Source organism: Platalea leucorodia, assembly GCF_965183815.1.
Source record: "Platalea leucorodia genome assembly, chromosome: 3".
Classification (NCBI taxonomy): Eukaryota; Metazoa; Chordata; class Aves; order Pelecaniformes; family Threskiornithidae; genus Platalea; species Platalea leucorodia.
In genome coordinates, this window is record NC_138825.1 from 1,550,108 (window position 1) to 1,572,322 (window position 22,215).

General features: G+C 45.7%; 2 protein-coding genes across 8 annotated transcripts in view; one reads left to right on the top strand and one right to left on the bottom strand.

The window, feature by feature from the left end:
• ASB3 (ankyrin repeat and SOCS box containing 3) overlaps positions 1-4,013 on the bottom strand; it is a gene marked incomplete at its 3' end in the record, with an annotated part of 31,351 nt that extends 27,338 nt beyond the window's left edge. For 3 of the 4 annotated variants that reach the window (XR_014227722.1, XM_082307367.1, XM_082307370.1), the window contains exon 1: positions 2,526-2,648. Coding sequence is in view for 2 of the 4 variants with exons in the window: in XM_082307367.1 (XP_082163493.1) it covers positions 2,526-2,531 (6 nt within the window). Of the gene's footprint in view, positions 1-2,525; positions 2,649-3,985 lie in introns of those variants that run through there. The other variant, XM_082307368.1, reaches the window with a different exon arrangement.
• Positions 4,014-4,074: 61 nt separating this feature from the next.
• On the top strand, positions 4,075-22,048 carry ERLEC1 (endoplasmic reticulum lectin 1). 4 transcript variants are annotated; one of them, XM_082306524.1, is made up of 14 exons: positions 4,076-4,264; positions 5,033-5,137; positions 6,370-6,450; positions 7,323-7,400; positions 7,547-7,610; positions 9,631-9,671; positions 11,759-11,982; positions 14,389-14,518; positions 14,956-15,117; positions 15,824-15,883; positions 16,369-16,493; positions 16,923-17,000; positions 17,142-17,217; positions 17,616-22,048. In XM_082306524.1, exons 1-14 carry the CDS (start codon positions 4,121-4,123, stop codon positions 17,685-17,687), a joined length of 1,440 nt encoding a protein of 479 aa, XP_082162650.1. In that variant the 5' UTR covers positions 4,076-4,120; the 3' UTR covers positions 17,688-22,048. The 4 variants fall into 4 exon arrangements, with proteins under 4 accessions (XP_082162651.1, XP_082162652.1, XP_082162653.1 ...); XM_082306525.1 differs by lacking the exon at positions 6,370-6,450 and having other exon boundaries at positions 4,075-4,264; XM_082306526.1 differs by lacking the exons at positions 7,547-7,610; positions 9,631-9,671 and having other exon boundaries at positions 4,075-4,264.
• The last annotated feature ends 167 nt before the right edge of the window (positions 22,049-22,215 follow it).

A 22,215-nucleotide genomic window follows, 5' to 3' on the forward strand; every position in this document is an offset into this window, starting at 1 on the left:
GTTATGCAGTCTTAAACTGTGTCGAGATGAGGAATTAATTAAAAAACTGGAAATACACATTTGTTCTTGCTGTACGGGATTTGAGCCACGACTCTTCCTACAGCTTCAGTCACTAACAAAAGCTCAGTATGCTTTCAGATCTGTTACTCACCACAAAAAAATTAACATACTTTTTATATGCCATATATGCTCAATTTTTTTTTTTTCTGCTGGTTAGAATGAAATCTAAATTTGTGACAAATTATAGAGATTTTAGATACGGTGCCCTTATACCACCACACACACGAAGCTACCTCTAAACTTGGTTCCAAACAGTGTCTGAGGAAACAGTAGTCCTATCCATGCTGTCAGATTTTACTCCCTGGGATCCACAGACTCCAATCTGACAAGCTAGACAAAATAAAGTAAAATGTTGCATATTCAGCGTGGACCTCTGTCTTTCCACGCACGAAGGAAGCAGTACGTAGGAGTATGCAGCGATGGTCTTCCCTGGTGTGACTGCACAGTAAAATTTCTAAGGCCATTTGTAGGAAAAGGAACTTGCCCAGCAGTTGGTCAAGAGACACCCTCCCTGTGATGCTGAAAGGGATTACCACTGAGCAGTACGTAAGCTGATATATCTGTAAATTATTTTGGAATCTCCCAAATAAAAGTCCTATATTAATTTAAGTTACAGGGAAAAAAAAATGTAAGGTTTGTACAAAGACTGCAATAAGACAGTTTAATTTGATTGTGCTATAATGTGAATTAAAATAAAAAAGCAGATACTGAAAAGTAGCTTATGTACTCTCTAATATTCCGTAGTATGAGCAATTAACCATTTGATAGCAAGTCATTAAATATGCAATCATCTTCTGTGAATAGATGCATCTATAACCTGAATATGCAACATTTTACTTAATTTTGTCTAGCTTTTAATAATAAGCACACTTCATACCCGTTTTGACTGCCACTTTCAAAATTAATGTGTCATCTGACATAATCATAAAGCTTCTGTAAACGGATTGGCATTTCTTAACACAAGAAAACTCATGGACAAGGGAAATGAAAACATTCTGTAATCACCAGATTCTTTGTAGCATCCCCAGTAATGATTTCTGTCTTTCCTCCTTCAACCATTTATCTGCTCCCTATTTCCCATAGATGAGCAAGCAACAAAGATCAGATAGGCCTGGCCTAACCTGTTCTAAATTGGAAACTGTGCTGGACCATTCAGGTATACCTGCATATCTGTGATATCTCACACAGAGAACCCTTAGAGTTCTTTTTTTTTATACACATAAACCTCGATTTGCTTTTATCCATTAGTTAGGTTTAACAGCTTTGTGCATAAACTAATTACCAAAGTTTGGAGGGTCACAGACCATTTCGAAACAAAACAAAGCTAACTCCCATGCCCTCGCTACACAAAAAGAAGAATTGTTAATGATTTCCTTACTTTTGTATCACTACATCTTTATCCCCACTTTCATGCTTTCAAATGTCTTTTTTCACAAGGGTACATAGAGACCAGACCTTCTAGACTAGGCTGCTTTCTAGAAACTAAAATTTGATGAAAATCCTTCACAAAGGTAACTAAAAGCTTCACAAAGATAAAAAAAAAACTTCACCAAGATAACTAAAGTGCAGTTTAGTCGTGCAGAAGAACGCATTGTTTGGTAATTCTTAAAATCACTTTACCATGTTCAGTAAAACAATTTTCACCACAAATGCAAGAATAACATCACGTCATACTGCAGTTCTTTAACAACTGACAAAAAAAGGAAAACATACAGCCTTAGCAGAAGCTCTACAATTCTGAATGTTTCAGGCAACTTTGCTAAGAAGCAGAAGAAAAAAAAAAAGTGCTTGTTTTCTCAAAATATCACGGATAACTTACCCCTTACAAGCAGAAAAACCCAACATTTTGAACACCACTTACCCTTAAGAGCTAAAAAAACACAGTTAGAAAAATGATGGCAGCATCTCCCATCAGTATCACGTCACTATTTTATATCATTATTTCCTGAAGTTCGTCATGTTTAACTCTGATTTGTATCCTTTCCCATCCCTTCCTTCTGGTATGCATGTGTGTACAGGCTTTACTCAAACCAAGCAGCTGAGGACGTTGAAAAAACCTGACTACTACAGCTCCCCCATCCGATCTATTTCTGTATGTCTGTTCTGTGTAACAAAAAAAGTCCTTACGAGGTGTTTTTCCACTCTCTTCAGCCAAGCCACTGACTGGCAGAGGGGATGCACACAGACATCAGGATAGCAAGCCCCCAGCAGGGCCCTGCATCTTGACTTTCTACTATGCAAGTATATAATTGTCACAAGATTAGAAAGAGACTGCTTTTCAAGTAATGAGGCTTCTCCAACAGCCTTCTGCAAAAGCTGGACGTGGACTATACGCTCACTTTGATTACCAACTACAGTACAGCCCTGATTATTCCAACTTCACACTCCCTCAGTATTCTTACATTAATTTCCTTGCCCCTCCAGCTTTAATCCTTGCCCTCCCTTGTCTCGCACAAATGTCTTACCTGCATCTTTCTGGCCTTTTGCAACCAAGGTCTCTTCTCTGCAGGTATTCTGGCACTTTCCTCTCATTGTGCATGTGCTTTAACTGGAAGAACTCCTCTCCCAGTACAGCTATAGCTACTTCAACACCAGTTTAACAGGGAAAAAAAAAAATTACACCCTTAAACAAGAAAATTACAGCAGCAAAGCTCAAAAGTATTGACTAGACCTGATGCAGCCATTCAGTAGAGTTTTAAGCTCTCTCACTTATATTGTCCCCAGCTGGAAATTGTTCCTCTGATCAGGGCAAAAGTCAACCAAGGGATTACAAACCGTTTACTTAAACAGTTCAGACTCAGCCGGTTTTACCCAATGTAAAAGCAAAAGCACGCACACACATCGCTCTACTGGCAAAACAGTGATGAAGAGCGGCCTGAAACAAAACACCGTAAACCAAACCACCTGAATTCGCGACGCATCATCCAGAGTCACCTTTCCCCACCGCCACTGGGATCTTTCCCGGTATCATCTGCTTCCTTTGCCTTCATATACTTCTCTCACTAAACATTTCAGTGCCCGCTCTGCTCATTAGGGGTCATTAAGAATTGCTATACGTTGCCAAAACGCTACCGCTAGCTCCATATGTCACCTCATCACCAACTGCTAAGCAGGCAGTAAATTGCCCCACTTTTCTCCTTCCCCCAGAGTCTCCACTTCATTCCAGCTGTGTCTCAACTTATAGCTCAGTCTTAATTGGAGATGAAAGTAAGTGCTTCGTTATATTTACTGCAATATTAAATGGTGCTCCTTACTTTTTCGTGTCTCCCAGAGTTATCCTATAGCACAGAAATCTTGCTGGCACTCCTCTATCAGTAAAAACTTGTGAAAAAAAGAAAAAAACAGAGGAAAACACACCCCCCCCGGCCACAGAAGCGGACGAGCACTGCCGCTGCACGGACGCAGGGTACCGGTCCCCTCCGCCCGCACAGCCCAGCCCCCAGAACACGGCTGCGGTACCAAACAGCAGCGGCCCGCCCGCATTTGCTGCGGCGATGCCTCGGGGCAGGGCCTCCCCTTCGGGGTGGCTTCCAGGGCCTTGGGTCCCGAGGAGCCGCGGCAGAAGCGCGAACTACCGAGGAGCCCGTCCTCGTCGCCGCCTGACAGACGACATTCGGAAAAGACGGATTAAAACGGGTCGGGGTCCTCGTTTTCTGAAAAGCCTACGCTGCGGCGGTTTGAAATCAGCGACAGAACGAGCGCGACTGCAGACATCACCCCCGAGAGGCTTCTCCTCAGCCAGCGGAGCGCGAACGCCCCGCACCTGCGGGGCGGCGGGGGGTCCCCGTAAGCGCTCCCCGACGCCACCACAGCCGGTAACGAGCCCGGCGCGGCCGCAACACCCCCCCAGCACCCCGCTTTGCGGGGCAGGGCGGGGGTTTCCACACGCAAACGGCGACTCCCCCCGCCATCTTCCCGCACTCACCGGCCGCTTCCCGCCAGCGGCGCGCGGCGGCTGCCCCGGATGTTGATGGGCGGCGGCCCCGCCCCGCCGGAAGCAGACGTGGCGGCGGCGCTGCCCGCCCCTGCCCGCCGCTGCTCCCCCGAGCCGCCGGCCGGCATGAGGGGGTGCCGGCACCGGGCGCTGCTCTGCGGCCTCCTGGCGGCGGTGGCGGCGGCGGTAGCGGCGGGCGGCCGCGCTCTCCCTCAGCTCAGCGACGACATCCCCTTCAGGGTGAATTGGCCCGGCACCGAGTTCAGCCTGGTCGGTACCGGGGCGGGGGGTGCATGGGAGGGGGGTGTGTGAGGGGTCTCCGTGTGAGGGGTTTCCCTGCTCACCCCCTCTGTGGAGCTCCCCTCGCTCGAGGAGCCGGAGGGTTGTAACTCTTACAGGGTAACCCAGGCGGCAGGAGCTGGGTCCCAGGGCCGGAGCCCCCTCACGCTTGGCGCTTATTTTTAAAAGCCCCTATGCCATAAAAAGGGTATGTCGGTTTTGGGGTGTTCTCCGCAGGGCCTGGCTGGTGCCTGCCTACACATCACCCCGCCTTTGGGGTCACGGTGGCAAGCAGTAAGTACCCGCACACGCAGCGGGCCGGAGGCTGAGCGTTAGGCCTCGGGCTGAGTCCGGCAGCTGGGAAAATCCCAGGGGAATCTGGCCTGAAAGTCAGCGTGGGAATGGCTGGTTGCAAAATATAAGGGTTGGGGGGGTGCTTCTTTAATAAAGGTCTCCCATAAGAATGGGAAATACGCGAGCAGGAGCGAGGTGAGCGTGGAGGAGAGCAGGAATGCAGCTAGGTAGGATGGGAGCAAGGGAGAAGGCAAGCAAACACCAGCAAGCCGTGTCGAGCTTAAGCGCCAAAGCCTGGTCTTGTGATATAATTAAGACCCAGGGTATAGTCTGGACCCCCTGCCCTATGAATTAACTGTGCCCTATGAATTAACTGTACCGCTCGTGAATTCAGGAGCATTAAAAAACCCCAAGTAGCATTAAAAAACCCCACCTGACTAATCCGTAGGTTGGTTGTTTTCTTAGCCCACAACTGGTGTCCTGTACAAAGAGGATAACTACATTATAATGACTACTGTGGATAAAGAAAAATATAAATGTATACTTCCGCTGATAGCAAGTGGCAATGAGGTAAGTTCAGTCAAGTCTTTTTTGTAATTATAAGCTGTAGACAAGTCTTTACAGTATCTTTTCAGTTCCTTTTTTTTTTTCTAAGTAAAGTCTTTTTTTTTTTTTTCCTGTAAGAGGAAAATCATCTGTAGGGTGCTTCACAATTTCACAGTTTATAGTACTTTGTATTACATACTAGCTCTATACTAAGTGAGGCCAGTCTGAACAATCTTGAAGTCCTTATTTGTCACCAAACAATTGCTTTAATGTTCCCTTTATTGCTAGGTCGATCACTGATTGGGAAATGCTTGTATTTTAAGTAATACTGTCAAGTTTTAGGCCAGTAAACAACTATAAAGGTTGTTAACACCGCTGTCCTAACTGCTGTATCTGAAAATACTATCCCAGTAGTGCTTCTACCACCAGTAATATAAGCTTTATTCTCTGTCATCTGTTCCTTAATTGGAAATCTGAATGTGTAATGTGGGGTTAAAATAATAATTAAAAAAAAAGTCTATAAATAATTTGTACAAGAGAAGGTGGATTGCGGAGGCCTTTGGTGAGGTTTGTCATTGGTCATTTGTTCCTCCAACGGTTCGTTCTTTTTCACGCCCCGAGAGCTTGCGCAGACAAGCTGTGCTCCTGCGTTAGGGGCCTCCGTTTTGACTCAGCCCTCATCCTTTAAGCGACTGACAGCACGGAGTGCTTCAGCGTAGGTGAGAAATCCTTAGTACTGCAGAACTCTGTGGAAATCTCTTCAATAGCATGCACACTTATAGAGAAAAATGACGCAGAAATAAACTTAAGCTTTTGTGATAATTTTTTTTTTTAAATTACGTAAAAGCTGCGTGATGTTCCAGTTATACTGCATCAGCACGGCATCAGCATTGACTAACAAATCAAAAGAAAGATTAACGATGCTGTTTTCCTATTCGCACCCCAAGCTGCCACTCTGGACATGAGCAAGTTGAGAGCTCCTGCTCTTTTGCCACGTGTGCATTTTTTAAACCACAAAACTTTCCTGTTTTGAGTACTTTATTTGTGACTTTTATTTGCCCCTTCTTACTAAACTAAATTACCTTTTTTTTTTTTTTTCCTAATCACCACACAGCTCCTTCAGGGCAGGAATTAATGAGGTCTTGTACCTTTTAATTTCGCTATATGATTTTTTTTTTTTTCCTACTATTGCAGATGAATATTAACTAACCAAACTACTATTAATTTTAATGTAATGAAATATCCTTCTATTCTAGGAAGAAGAAAAGGACTATAAAGGTCCTACTCCAGGAGAATTGCTGGACCCTCTTTTTAAGCAAAGTAGCTGTTCGTATAGAGTACGTTACTTCTGTGTTGATAAATTAAGTGCTGATCAAAAGTTTACAATCCAGTCCATTTCAAGGTTTCATGTAGTAAACTGTTTGGATAAATATGTCTCAGACTTCAGGTACTAATTTAATCCAAAATAAGGTCGCTACAACTTTACGACTATATCTTAATATTGCTGATAAAATTCTATGTAATTGAAGATGTCGGGATTGAAATAAATTGGGTTGCTATAATAGCAATTTAAAAATGTGGATTTAAAACCTTTACTTCCAGGAGTTAGGCCGTAATGCGTGACAGTCTAATGCAAAGCATTTCTCGGAAGGTGTTAGGAGACCAAAACAAACGTGCTTCTAGATGTTCTGAAAGGTTTCCAGTTTTGCACCAGCTGTCGTCCCAGTTCAAAGGCTCGTGTCTTACATTGCAAGAACAAGCCGAATACCAAACAAGCCGGTACTGGGAACCGGAGAGAGCGAAAGTGGCCAACTATTATATCTACGCAACATCCCACACAAGTCCTTGAGGAAGGAAGGGTGGGTCAAGTGCAATTGGTAAACAGCCCATATCTACGGCAGTTGCCAGAACCACTCTGTGCTGAGTCACTACAGCTTAGCCCTAGTGATTTTGCCGCAAATTTAGTCTTTACATCTTAGCTAATTTTTTTTTTTTCCTTTGTTATATCTGTGGGAAATTTAAGGAAACTTTGCCTGTTGTGTTTATTTGGAACATCATCAAAATGCTTGGGGAACACGGAGACTGTTCACGGTGCTGTTGTTTTTGAGGGTGCCCAAGACCACCTGCTTGGGCTGCGTTTCATTGCTGCAAAAGCCAGAATTTTTGGGGGGGGGGGTAATGTATCTAAACAATTTTTTTTTGCTTTAAGATCGAATCTTACTGGACTTACGAGGTCTGCCACGGAAAACACATCCGTCAGTATCATGAGGAGAAGGAAACGGGACAGGTAGGCTTCTTACAATTCAGTAGTTTCAACCCCCTTTCCCGCTGGCCTGTTCTTGCTTAACTCCTCTGCAAGACTTGAATTCCTGTACACTTTAAAAAGTCTGGAAAAAGGTAACTGAAATTTGTTTTAACTCCTTTTGATTGTAGAAAATAAACATCCAAGAATACTATCTGGGGAATATGATGATAAAGAACCCATTATCAGAACCAGGTTTGTCTTAGATTATTTTATTTTGCTGATGCTAATTAATTGTTTGGTTTTTAATTATTCTTGAGAAATACGCTGTTGAAAACTGATTCCCAGTGCAATAGAATAGAATTTTGTAGGTTACTCTTCTTAGCAGAATGCGTTGTTTTCAATTCCTTTTCAGCACCTTACATCGCGTACATCCTGTCAGTTTTGCCATGCTGTCTAATTGATTAGATTAACTAATCTGCAATAATTAGTGTCAGGGAAAGAAAACACATAATACAGGCAATGGAACCAATGTGCGACAGACCAGGCTTTGGTAATGTAGCCTGTTGCCACTCTTTTTTTGGGTGGGGAGAAGGTCTTTTTCAAACGGAGCAGAGGGCAGAGCGTGCAGCACGTCTTGGGCTCTGCTGTTCTGTAATGAAATATAATCTGCAAACCCAACCGCGTACAGCCTTTGCGGGTAGACTCGATCCTTGGAACTGTTTGAGTCTTTTTTTAGGAATTCTGGCACAGACCTTCAGAAATGCTGAAGTGCCTGAAGCGGGACTTTGGCGGAAATTGGGTAGCTGAGCCCCAAACTCAAACTGCGGTTGAGAATAACTAATTTTCTGAGCACTCGCATTTTTTGCCCATAAATTATTGTAGATGCTGGAAGTTCTTGTGGTCGCGCCTGCCAACGTCTGCTTTCCTGGCTGAGCACTTTGGCAGTATATTAGTCTAAAGAACTCTAAAAATCCAGAGACTAAGCGTTCATTTATCAGTTGATAGAAACAATAGAAAAAACATAATCTAGTGGGGTTTTTTTTTTGTTTTTTTAATTCTAGGCTAGTACATAAAAGGTGGGCACCACCATTTTTCTCTTCCTAAAAGTGATTAACTTGAAGGCCTCCGTCTTGGAGGGGATTTAACGCTATTAATCCCGTTCCTTTGAATTTCTACCTATGGCCTTCAGTTAGGTATCTGAAAAGAAATAACGACTAACTTCAGTTAGTCCTGAAAAGAAATAACGGCTTCAGAAACTGCATTGTTTGGCATTTCTTTATTAGCGAGTTATAGTGCTTGTTCGTGCTGTCATTAATCCTGTGCAGAGATGCCAAATTCTCCCTAGATGCTGCTGTACAGAAAAGAAAATGTTTAATTTGAGTTACCCGTTCTTTTGTGGGGCTAGATGCTGAAGTTCTGTGCGATGATACTTCAAGTCATCGTATCTGAGTCTTTTAGGACGCTGACCCCCTGTCCTCTCCGCTTAGGTGGCAGACTGTATTCTTTCTGTGCTTCCTATACAGCAATTCACGCTACTTCTCTTAAAAAAAAAAAAAAAGTAACATAGATGGTTTCTCAAACCATTGTGAGCCGAATCCATGAGCGTGATACAGTAAGCTTGGAACAGCTGAATGGGTGCCAGCAAAGCAGAGCGGCCTTTTGCTCGCCTGATTCCGAACGGAGCCCGGGCTACCTCCCGAAGCGGTTCCGGAGGCTAAGGGTAGCTCTCGCCTGTGACAACTCGCAGCCCCTGCCCCGTACGAGGCTTCCGCTCGTTAGTGCGGCACCCGTATTAGTGTGGCATATTAGTATGGACACAGTCTGGCCTCACTTCTTCCTACAAGAAGCGTACCTCTGAGGCTGGCTCGTGGGTGGGCTGAGGTACTTGCCTGTTTACTGTCCCAGCCTGTAATTCACTCACTTTTTTGAAAAGAGTAGTCAGCTGCCCCTCGCAGAAGAGCAGCAGTGACATGTTCTCCCGCCCCGACCGGCCTTCTGGTGGTGCTGGGGCTGGACTTGGCCTGTCCTACAAACTCAAAACTGTTTCAAGGCGATGCTAACTCGTATTTTGTTCTGTTTGCTCTGGACCCCAGATCACTGTTTGTTTCCTTTCTTTCCTCTTTTGCACCTGCAAGTTCATGAAATTGACTCTTGGCAGTGTATCCACAAGGTCCTAGCAAACACACGAAACGTACAAACTTCTCTGTATATAATTTCATTTTATTTCAAGTTCACAGACTTTATGCTTACCTCATTCTTAATTATTCCCTAGATCAAGAAGAGAAGGAAAATCCAAAAGAGAGTGCAAAAGAGGCAAGTGAAAAACATCTATTTTAACTTTTGCCGTCAATAGTGGAGGCAATTTATATACGATGAGATTATGTCATTAGTTCCCTAGCAAAATGAGTACCAAAAAATGAACCTCTGTTCCTGAGCTGCGCTCTTCTCGCTTCCAATTTACCAGTCCCAGCTCAGAAAGCTTATTTAGTCTAGCTAGTCAAATTTCTTGCCCTTGTACTTACTTATATTAAAGTTATGCTAATCTTAAACTTGAAAGAGATGAATTATATACTCTTCTTCCATGAAGACAGTACACATAACCCCAAAGTCACATTATGGTCTAGCGGCAGTTATTTTTCCAGCTGCATCAGAGATCCCAACTCCCTTCATGACACTTCCATGCATTTTGGGTAGGGAGAAACACTTAACAAAATCCTACAGCACAAAATCCCTAAAAGATTTCGTAGCTGACTTGATGAGCCATCCCATAAAACTCTGTGCTTCCCTTTTCCGTTAGAGAACTTTTCCATTTGTTGAGGCCCTCAAACTCAACTTTATAGCAAAACAGTGGACGTACCTGAAGCACGTTGGGGTTCGGAATCAGCAATAGCAGATTTGACCTGTGGACAGACACGCGCCTACCTTATTTCCAGTTATCGTCGTTCTAATTCTGAAATGAAATTTTTGTCTACGTGTTCTTTGTAATGCCGATGTACGTAGCACAGAGGGGTTCTTCTGCAGTGGATCTCGGAAAACGTACGTGCCCGCTGAGCATTTTGGAGGTAGTTGGGGGGCAGACCCAAGTCAGAATGTGGCCCATTCTAATGGCAGTGGCAGTTAGGCCTCTCTGAAATTAAAGAAAACCAGGTTCTTTGTAGTGTAACTTTTTTTTTTTTTTAATTTCAGAGGAAGTTAAGTCTTTTACTGACTTTTTTTTTGGCGGTATTTATGATGTACGTACGCTGTCTTGGTTTCAGTCTGCAAAGAATTTAGACTTGCAATTTGTGTGGAATCTCTAGCCATGAAAGGGAAACAACAGATAACACAGAAAAGGAAACAACAGATAACACAGAAAAGGAAACAACAGATAACACAGCTGGGCGCTGCTTAAAGTAACCAAAACCCGCTGCGGCTGGAGATTTATCTTAAGTCCTGCTGGGCTGCCTCTCAGTTGTGTGCAAACAGCAGCTATCTCCGCTTAGGTTTCTTGAACAGTTACCTTCAGTGACACGCGTAGGCATAATTTTTCAATTTCTAAGGCAAAATCAGCCGTTTCATTCAGAAAGATAGAAAGGGAGGGCACTGGTACCCTTTTTGCCAGCTCTTTTGTACGCAACCAGAACGTATCTTCATTTCCCACCTCTGACTGAGCACCGAAGCATAGAGTGGATAAGTGAGTGGAAGCTAAGGAGCGCCTGAGCAACACGGGTAGAAAAAGGCCTAAGAGAGGGACTTTGACAGGTAGAAAAAGGCCTAAAAGAGGGACTTTCACCAGTTTGGGGAATTAATTTCTTGAAGTGGCAGCTGGATGAAACATAGGAGGGAACAAGCCTGAAGAGAGCTCACTTAAAGCCTGTTCAGAAGTGGGATTTACTTTGTGTACATCGTTACCTTCGTTAGCCGCAGTAACGGGTGGCGTGGGGTACTCTGGATGAGGACCGGCCCAGGCTGGGTACGCCGAGAGGTGCAGCGCAGGTATCGGGGTGACTCTGCAGGGGTGTTTTTAGCTTCTTCATGGCCTGGCCAGACCCGAGCGGAGTCTGGCAGAGCTACTCGCATCTCCCTGTCTCCTAGGCTGCAGGGCGAACACAGCTGGCTCCGTGCCCGCCCAGAACACTGCGCCCAGCTGGCAAGCTTTCTCAGAACCGAACCACCGGGCAGCCTGTGCAGAGAAACCAGCCCCTTTTGCAGGCAGAGCTCGTGTGGCTCTGCGTTTGTGCAGTGCTGTGCTGGAGGCAATAAGCCAGAACGTGTTTGGGTGTTGCAGAAACACCAAGTAACTACGCAGGGGCTGGTGTCAATCCAGTAATGCTGGCTCTGCACAGTGCAGTAATATTTTTGTTTCAGAAGAGTCAAAGGAGCTTTACTGTGATTCTTAACTTTTACTTTCTTTCACCTAGATACCTACAAAAAATATAGAAGGGCAGATGACCCCGTACTATCCTGTAGAAATGGGAAACGGCACGCCTTGTAGCCTGAGACAAAACCTACCCAGATCAAGTACAGTGATGTACATCTGTCATCCGGAAGCTAAACACGAGATTCTTTCGGTAGCAGAAGTTACGACCTGCGAATATGAAGTGGTTATATTGACACCTCTGTTATGCAGCCATCCTAAATACAGGTACGGTACTCAAGTTTTGGCTAACATTATCATTTCAAATTTTCACCCCTTTCCATGCACGTACCTGTTTATGCAAGTCATATATCCAGCTGCGGTTTCTGGGACAGAGCTGTGACACTTGTAGGTGCTTACTTTGGCAAGTGCAGTTTTGCCAAGTCTTAAATTTTCATGGGAAGTTGCACAATATTTGCATTTTGTAAGCCTCTAGTGATCGATCCCATATGAGAAGCAGATGGGAAGTGTAACTTTATTTTCAACAGGTGAGTTTGTAGCCCTGTCATTCTGGAGAAACACAAACCAGGGCTTTAAGGCTGCAGGCAGGTTAAGACCACCCTGTCTCCTCCTAGTTTATGATTTCAAGGTCTTGGGGAGATCATCTTCATGCTATTCAAAGACTGGAGATTGCATATGTGCATTATATGTGCGCGTAGACTTCAACTTCTCTAATTTCAGAAGACAAAAGTATGGTCTTCAGCCATAACCTTAACATTTATTTTAGCAGTATTCCCAACTTCAGGAGCTCCCATCTGTCTCTGGCCTGCTTTATTGCCTTACCTTCAGCGGTGTAAGTCGCTTTCATATGAAGAATTCACAATTTCAGTGTTATTTTCCAAAAATCAAGTTTAGGATTCTCCCCCCCCCCCCCGAATTGTACCATGCATCTAAGGGATACCCTTTGTCTCAGTCATACAGATTTGTGACCTTTCAAGGGGTGTAAACAGTGACTATGACGTAGAAATGAAGGGGCAAATAACGACAGGAGTTCTGAATTCCCCGTGTGCACAGATGTCAGGACAAGTGAGCATTTAATCACTGTTCTGAAATAGCCAACAAAGTCTAAAGGACAAAATCCTCAATCGTGCATTTTATAAACGCTTGCCAGTTAGATTAAAGTAGTTATGCTATTGTTAAATATTTAGTATCAATTAATTTTCTCCTGTAGATGGGTTTGGCAATACTGTGTTCCCTGTTGCACTTGTCTATTGCACTATTATCTGTTTACTGTAGGAGTCTTTTAAGCCTCTCTATCTGTAGAAAAATAGAAAGTGCCCAGGCAAATTGTTCTATCGTTCGATAAAAATAAAATCTCGACCTGCTACCTCCTTCCAAAGGGAAGGCATGGAAGGCTTCCGGGGCCCTAGCAGGAAATACTTCTAATAAACATACAAGATCTTTATTCTCCCACTTACGTCATGTTAGTAAATAAAGATAGGCGGAGACAGCAGGCTGGAAACGCTGCTCAGTGTCAGCAGAGGTAACAGCGAACCAACCCTATTTTAAGTTAAGTGCGCTTTTCCCATCGCGTGTTCCTGAAACAGCACTGAGCAGCGTTAGCCACCAGCGCTTTCCCTCTGCGCCCCTCGTCTTATCCAATAACGGGCTTGCACTGGCTTAGCAAAAGTCATATCCATTGGTTCTCGTTCTTATTTGGGTACAATTGGACTTTTTTTTAAATTGGTGGGAACTGGGGACGGGGAGGAAGGCAGTGAAAAGTAATATTTGTCTACTGTAACAGTCTTAATGTTGTTTAAGTAAAATTCAGATAAAACTAGGCTGCTTTGGTACAGGGCTTATTTAATCCAGCGTGCAGTTACTATTTAGGAAACGCTTTCATATTCCTTTAACTACAGTGGTGACCGTTGCACAGCTACGGGGGCGCGTTACAGCCTCCTCCCAGGAGGACATCCCAGAAAGCCACCTCGCCTCTGAAGCAGCCTGCACGGTGGTTTTGTAAATCAGCTTTCGGATCTTCTCAGTGAGACGAGCAATGAAAACGGAACAAATGCTTCCCTTGTCAGCATGATTTTCATTTTGATGTTCGCTTTCCTTAACTATTTTCTGTTAAGGCTTATTTGGAGTTTCAGGGAGGCCTTCATTTGTGTGAACTAAGGAGGAAGCTGTGTTAACTCTGCTTCATCTTTTGGCTTTTTCATTCCTGAAATGAGCTGCTTTTTGCAGACACAGCTCATGAAGAGAGCGATAAAGGAACGACGGGTATATATGCAGTCTGAACAGCCATACGTATTATTTTAATTATATTGGAACTGCATCTATCAGGTTTAACTTTTGCCGTTTCCTAGCTTCTGAGGGAGTTTTGCGGAGCCCTGACACTACGTTCGCGGTACGCGTACAGTGCGGTTTGCCTTTCAGTACGCGACTCTCTCTCCTTTTGCCGAAGAGGGGTTAGATTGCGTTGCCAGTTGTCTGGCAGCATTAGGAGGGAGACTGTGCTGAGCAAAAAGCGTATTTACATCGGTCGTAAGAACAGCGTAGCTTTGGCTTAGGTGGTGCAAGTACAAGGAAAAAAAAAAAATACACACCTCAGCCCAGCTCAGAAACTTAGAGCAGTAAAAAAGTATGTCTTTAAGGCGTAATAAGTGATGTATTGCAAACTTGTTTGGGCAGGTTCAGGGCTTCCCCTGTCAACGACATCTTTTGCCAGTCTCTGCCAGGATCCCCACTTAAACCCCACAATCTGGAACAGCTGGAGAAACAGCAAGAAATGATGAAGATGCCTTTTAGAAGGGTTAAGGAGGTAGGATTTCTTTAATTTTAAAAAGAAAAAATATTTATTTTCCATTTTGTAATGGATACAACTTTCAGTTCTGTGGAATAAGTTCTCTTACCCAGCTTTGTAAGACCACGTCAGTCTTTCAGACAGTCTTTAAGCTTGTTGAAATCATCTGTAACTTACCTTATTTGGAAGGAAAACAAAGCAAGTAAGTTTGGGCTGCTAATTTAAAACTTCTGTAGCCTTTGTAGCCTACAGTTTACAAACATGTCAAGTTTTTGACTTTAGATTTCTTTTTTTTTTCAGCTATGCTGAAGACAGTGAAAACAATGACAAAAGGCTTTCATGCTTTTGCCCACAGCCTACTTCACTTAGTATTAAGTAACTTCATACAGTTTATAAGACTTTGCAAGGGTGATATAAAATTTAAATGGGCGTATTTGTCTATACTGTCGTTGCAGGAAGAAATGCATTCAACAAAAGAAGAGAAATTTTCCTCCATTCATAAGCCTGTTGCTGTTGGAAGCCATCAGCTATTAACTGTGGGAACAACCCACATCTCCAAACTGACCGATGACCAACTTATAAAGGAATTTCTTAGTGGCTCCTACTGCTTCCACGGGGTGAGCAATAAAGCTCTGCATAATGAAATAGCTACGCCTCGATTGCACGCACCGATTTATGTATTTGTTTAGTTTTTCCGTGAACTCCGATAGCTGCATTCTTATACACATAATAATTGCCTTTCCCTGCATTGATCGAGGGAAGGCTTATATACCAAAGTCTATGCCAAAGGTATCTTTAACTTTTCTGATGAAATTAAATTTATTTGAGTAGACAGTGAAATGAAAGTAGATCATGAGAACTCTTCAGTGCTAATTTTGTTAGTGAGAAGAAAAAAGAAAATTTGGTAAAACTTATTGAGAGAAGAGCCAGCAGAAAAGAGGCATCTGCAGTTTTCCCTGTCTGCGAAAGAGGAAAGTATTTCCTTCAAAGATGAAGAAGGGGGGGATACAAATAGTTTAAGGGATTTAGTCCTCTCTGGCTCTTGCAAGAGTCTTTGCTTAAACTCATTTATCCCATCCCGTGCCTACGTCAGTTAGCCTAATCGGAGATTCTCTCTCAGTGCAAACCTTGAATCCACATACCTGATTAATAGGCGTGGAGTCGTACAGCTGAAATAGCCATGGTGTAGGGTCTGGAGGGAAAGGGATGTGGTTGGTTTGGGGCGTTTTGTTTGGTTTGGGGCGTTTTGTTTGGTTTGGGGCGTTTTGTTTGGTTTGGGGCGTTTTGTTTTGGTTTAACGCTGAGCTTATAACCTCTCCCTAGGGTGTTGGTTGGTGGAAGTACGAATTCTGCTACGGCAAATACGTTCACCAGTACCACGAGGTATGTTTACATAGTTTTACGTTCTGCCACTAGGTGGCTGGGAGGGAAAAAAGGGTTAGAGAATCTGTCCACAATTTGAAAAAAGCAGCCTCCTTTTCTTGGCTGATCAACATCTTGGGTTTAAGAAGCTGGATTTCAGAAAAGAAATCCTCCATGTGCTGCCTAAGTTTATGCAGGGGGGTGTAGGTGCCATCTCAGGTAGAGCACAACGATAATCAAAGCTGAAAAAAATGTGAGGTTTTTTGTAGGAATGCTCTTCTGGTCACTGAAACACTTCTGTCAGCTCACGCAGCCTGGATGGCTGCTCCGAAGAGACCCTCAACTTGACGCTAACACAAATTCAGTCATAGTTTGTCCCGAACGCAAGAACATGTTATGTTGACAGCAGCAGATTTGCTCTAGAAATGACATTCTACACATCATTAAAATACCCTCACTGCTAATCGTGTAATACAAGGTGGCATTATCAGCTTTTCCTTTTTTAGGATAAGGAAAGTGGCAAGACTTCCGTGGTTGTGGGCACCTGGAGCAAGGAGGAACACATTGAGTGGTCCAGGAAGAACGCTGCTAGAACCTACTACCTTAGAGAAGACGGCACGCAGACCGTTAGGTACGGCCGCAGCCGCCGCGGTTACTGCTCTGGCTAGCTATTCCTGAATTGGGCTCATACTTGCGATAGAGGAGAATAAACGCCAGGGCCCGCTTCTGCAGCGCGCCAATATTCCATTTACAAATCGATAGAAGCAGCTGTCAAGAGCAGCGTGTGTAGATTTATCGTTGGGTTTTTCCCCCCCCTAATCAACATGCAATATCAGAAAACGTAATTCAACACTTTGGGTATGATGCAGAGACAAATCTTCCGACAGTGAACAACTATTTGCTCCTGCAATAACTGAAATACAGCACGTTACTTCTTTGTTTTGTATATTAGAGTTAAATAGTTGAAGAAGGAGGAGATGCTGTATCACCCAAGTTAGCCGTGTGCTTAAGAATTGTGTGTAGTATTTCCAAACGTTTTCATTCCAATCTCTTGTGGCAGGATGGTGTCTCATTTCTATGGAAATGGAGATGTTTGCGACTTAACGGACAAGCCAAGGCAGGTGACTGTGAAATTGAAGTAAGTTAACTTTTTTAGTAAGCTGATGTTTTGTGTGTGACTGTTGGCTTAGTGAAAATGCTACAGATACTAGGGAAATATCCGTTTTGGTCTTGTGCTTACGACACGCTAAACACTACACAATTTCTCTTCTGTTTTCAGATGTAAAGAATCCGATTCCCCTCATGCTGTGACCATATACATGTTAGAGCCTCATTCTTGCCAATACATCCTCGGGGTACGTAAAGACATACTCGTGTTCCCTAAGAGCAGGTGCCAGCTCGGAGGGGGCGTCTCCAGGTTTAGAACAGCCCCTTCCTCCCAGGGCCTCTTCACCACCGACTCCTGCAGCGTACTTTAGCCCGTAGACGTAGCTGCTGAACAAGTACTGCTTTTGTTCAATTGCATTTGCTCAGAGAAAGGGGGGTCGTTATTAATTACAGTAGTTACCTTGTTAATAAGCTACAGAGGTCCTACCCAAAAGTAAAAAGCACTTACTAAATTTTACAAGCGATGCTCGAGTACAGTTCCTCTTGCAATCTGTCGTCATCAGTCTCACGATCTCTGTTGCGGTCTCATGTAGAAGTTTATCAGCGGTTTCCTGGTCTTTTAACGTTTTGATCTCGTCTGTTCCAGGTGGAGTCTCCAGTCATCTGTAAAATCCTGGATACAGCAGATGAGCACGGGCTGCTCTCCGTGCCCAGCTAAAGGCCAGCCCACGACGCCGTAGCCGCCAGCAGCCCCGCTGGCGCTTCCCCCACCACCGCCCCGCCTGTGAGATGACAAAGGCAGAGAGCAGCCTTCAGCCAAGCAGCCTCACCAGCAGAATTCTATGAGGGACTCGTGAACCACTTTGTGTATAACTATGTGTATATAAGAGGTTATCGATAAACTTTTAATGATTAAAATCTTGTCTTGCACTTCCTGTTTGACTTGTGTACGACACCTCCTGCAGTGATCATCGTCGTCATTAAGGTGTAACTGTCAGCTTTCAAAAGGCAAAATAAACAAGGCCCAGCTTCAAGCGAGGAGTTCAGCTGCCCGCAGAACGAGAGCGCGAACCACCAACCCTTGCTCGGGAGCCCCCAGCAGCCTCTGCAACCCTCAAGCGTTCTGCTGCCGTAACCGACTTTGTCCAGACACAAACGTTACCTCAGTTTGATTGCTCGGAGCCGTATGAATATCACAGTCCTTCCTCCGGTTACCTTACCTTACCCCCCCTCCAACTGTTATTTCATCCCCCAGCCTAGGCTGCTTTTCAGGACTTTTTTTTTAATATTAACACTGTAGGGTTCATCTCAATATATTTATTTTGCTGAACATTCTTACCGACATGAGTCAGCTTTGCTGTTTTGCCTCTAAGGACGCTAAGGTAGATGCTCGTGCTCTACAATCGGCATTTTTTGAGGCAGAGTTGTCGGTATCAGCTAGGCCTCTAGGCTTCCCCGTGCCTGTGTGGTAGGTTGCCTTCTCCGTGACAAAGCCTGGCTACCTCCACCTGCCTCTGAGTGGCCAACACCAGGCTGGAGATCTGCCTTCTGCTAGCACGCCTACCTTGCAAATACGATTTTTGGTGCGGGCACGTGAGGTTGGCGATATACATTCCTGGAAGATAAGTGAAATATTACTTAACAGCGGGATCTCAAGTAGATTTCCATTATACTTCTAAAATAGTAGGGTTTTAAAGAGGTAAGGAAAAGAGTTTGCAAGTGCCTGGTGCGTAGCCATCACCCACACACCCTCAAGGATTTCCTCCCTCGAGGACGCTGCGGGGCTGGCCGGAGCCCTGCCTGGGCTTTTACCAGGCGTGCGAGCCCACGACGTTGCCTCTTTTCCAAAGCGATTGTGCAAGGTGCGGGAATTTCAGGACCGATGTCAGACAGACACCCACCAACCGTTTGGCATATGACTAGTTGAAAACTACCCCAAATACCAAGGTAAAGTGCCAGACTGTTGCAACAGAAGAACCCATTTTATTGTCTCATAGAGTAGAAGGAAACCAAACCAGCAGCAGCAGGATGATACAGCATTTCAGTTCAAAGTCATTGCTCCTGACCATATCCTTCTTTCTGACAGCTTGGCAGTGCGACAGAGGAAACTGAAAAAGGGGAAGAGAGTCTGGCAGAACCCGGAGTTTTTTCCTCGGTTGTGGTTAATTAGATCAGAGGAAAGGATAAGAATAGTTATTTTGCAGAATGTAAAGAAGTCCTCTTCCCCGCAGAGGAGGGAAGTCCCCAGCGCGATGGGGAAGCACAACCTCTTTGACTAAGCAGCCACAGCACCTCGGCATGCTGCTAAGGCCAATTTTTGCTCTTTTATGAGCAAACCACGCTGTTGCCAAACACAGGAAAGTTGTACCCTGTTCTCCCTATTCCTCAGCCTCTACTTCCCCTTGCCCAGGAAGCAACGTGCTCGCGGACGCTCCGACCCTGCCTCCGAACCCCCCGCAAGCACACAACTCCACAAAGATAAAGACCGTGCTTTTCTCTTCCGCCCTCTCCCATCCCTCCCCAGCCAACAGCCGATTTGGGGGCGAGGGGAGCAGGGAAGATGCAGGCAGCAAACCCACAGGGCACGACAGACCATGGGTTGGTACTGCTAGAAATAATTCATTCCAACATAATTTTATGTTCTGACACATTTGAATCTAACCTAAAAGAAATGTGCAATTGAGAGTAGCTTGCTGCTTCGACCCTCTCCCAGAGAAGCCCTGGGGCGCAGGAACCTGTCAGTACCAAAAATGAGGAAAAACAAGCCTTTTCTGGTACGCGGAAAGCAGAACCGGAGGGCTGAAGGTTTCTGTGCTGGTCTGCCTAGGTTTACGCCCGAGATATTATGCGGGTTTGCTTCTCAGCCTGAGAGGCAGAGTTGTTTCCATGCTCATTTCAGAATCAGCAACGTGGAAAATAACACGAATGGCAGACGGCAAATTTGCAGCAACGGTACTGATATCATCTGCAATCAGTCGAAGGCAATCGCATCAACGGAAAGTAGATTTGGGAAAGTGAAACATGCCACTGATCTAAGATATTTACTTCCAGAAGAGTCCAACGAATGAACTGGTCCCAAAACACAGGATTCATCCACCCAGGAAGAACAAACGTCAGTAAATAGCACTTGACAAACCCAGCTTACCTGCACAGGAACGCTTGAAACTCACCTGGGGGCTTCTCCTGCGCAGCCCAAGGCTGGGTGAGAATGGCAGCTCCGCTGCTTGCCAAGGCCTGCTGACGGAATATCGGAAAACGATGTCGGAATTTTCTATAGAAGATGAGAGTCGTGTCATTATTGCCACCTCTTTATTTGCATTTCCACTCAAAGACACTGTTCAAATACAGCAGCCATTAGACTTCAGACAACAGGGATTCATTCTAGAGGTAATTTTTAATCATCATTGAAGTTCACAAATTATTGATTAGCTGCAAGACCGGATCCAAAAGCAGGGACAATATTTACGTAAGACATCTGCACCGCCGACAGACAGGGCTGAGAGGAGTCAGGGGCTCGGCGTGCGAGGCCAGGCAGTCCCTGGGAAGTTTCTCTTGGCTGAAGGGGTGAAATAAGACGATCGGTCTCGGAAAGATTTTTCCCAAGTGGTAAAGAAATGCGGGGTGTTCTTCCCTCTCCCTGCGCGGAGGCAGACAAGCGCATTCCCTGGTCATAAATACCTGACTCGTACAGCTGTACAGACACGACTTACAGTTGCCATCCAGCACCCAAATCTAAGCCCACCTTAATAAGAGAAGCTCCTTGGGGGTCTGGCCTCCGGAAGGCTGGTGCTCATCCTCCCTGGCTTTGAACAGGTCTGGCGTGGGTTAAATTACATTTCCACAAACAAATCTCCCCCGCAGAGAGACCGTGAATGAGTGGAAGATGACCCGTTTCAGGAGTGAAATCTCTGCCTCGAGTCCTTGTGGGGAAGCACGACCCTGCCTCGGCTCTGCTCTCAGCCGCGCTGCGTGTGCGTTCCCTGCTCGCTCACGCAGACCTCGCTCGTGTGCTGGTCCACAATCCCCAAAATAAGAGGTTGCCTTCAAAAAATAAAAGGAGAATACATGAATACACTGAATGTGTGCTGGATAAAACAAATGCTAGAATAATGCCCGCGCAGCATGTCGGTAAAATAACCACTCCTGTACCGAAAAATGTTCTTTTTCACTTTGTCGCTTCTGACCGTGATTTACTCTCGCGGCCAGCCGAGGAGGCGCGGGTTGATGGGCCCCGTGCTGGAAGATAGCTGCTGCCTCTTCCCCCCGGGGACCTACAGGCTGAGCTTCGAGAGCAGCACAGCTGCAGGCAGGTGAAGGAAGGCAGACCCGCCGGGGAGAAACGGCTCCCTACAGGGGGTCCCCCCCAAGTTGAAAGCAGGAGCAAGAATCTTTCCTGACGTGTCCAAAACGCTCTTCATTTCCTTCTACTAAAGCGAGTTAGGATCTGTCTGAAGAATGGATGACTTCGGGGCAATTCCCAGAACCTGCCCGGGCAGGAAAGCGCCCAGTCAGACCAGAAAGGGAGCACAAACAACCTTGGGGTTTTCCAGCCCTCCGGGACCGCACAGGGGAGCCTCTGGGCTACCAGAGTTTCCAGTCACCGCCAGTGATGAAAGAGTGGAAAAAATAAATCGATAGCGGAAAGAGCGGAGCAGATGACCGAGCTCTACACCTTGTGCAACCTGTTGACTCCCCTTCTGTTGGCATCCCGAATCAAACTAACAGCAAACAAGGGGCACGTCTTTCAGGGCAGCACCGCCAACACCGAGATCTCCCGTTATCCCCCCCAAGCTGAAGCGCTGCTGGCGCACGAGACCTCGTATTCACGCGTAAGAGCGCCCAGCACAAAAACCTCCCCGTCCTGGGAAACGCACCCCACAACGAATCACGTCATGGGAGTTAAAATCAGTTTTACAACCCCGCGGTCCGGCTTGGCGCTTCCCTGCGGCGCTCGGGCGGGACCGAAGCCAGCAGACGCCTTGGGACAACGCCGCTGGCAGCGTCGAAGCGTTAAAACGACCAACTTCCACCTTCCCCTCGGCGAGGGGCTGCTACGGGCAGGGGGGGAACCTCACGGGGAGCAGCACCTGGGGCCGGGCCCCGCCGCCAGCCCGGCCGAGCGGAGGGGGCCGCAGCGGCTTCCCGGGGGCGGCCAGGCCCGGCCCCGCCCGCTCCCGGCGCTACAAAAGGCGGTGGCGGCGGCGGCGGGTACCGACGGGGGAGCAGCGCCCAGCAGAGCGGGTAAA

Excerpts from the sequence above, each read along its gene's own strand:
- ERLEC1 (XM_082306524.1), top strand. The coding sequence starts at position 4,121 with ATGAGGGGGTGCCGGCACCGGGCGCTGCTCTGCGGCCTCCTGGCGGCG. Across the intron at positions 6,451-7,322 it reads AAAGTAGCTGTTCGTATAGA|ATCGAATCTTACTGGACTTA; the intron begins GTACGTTACTTC and ends TTTTGCTTTAAG. Across the intron at positions 7,611-9,630 it reads GAACCCATTATCAGAACCAG|ATCAAGAAGAGAAGGAAAAT; the intron begins GTTTGTCTTAGA and ends ATTATTCCCTAG.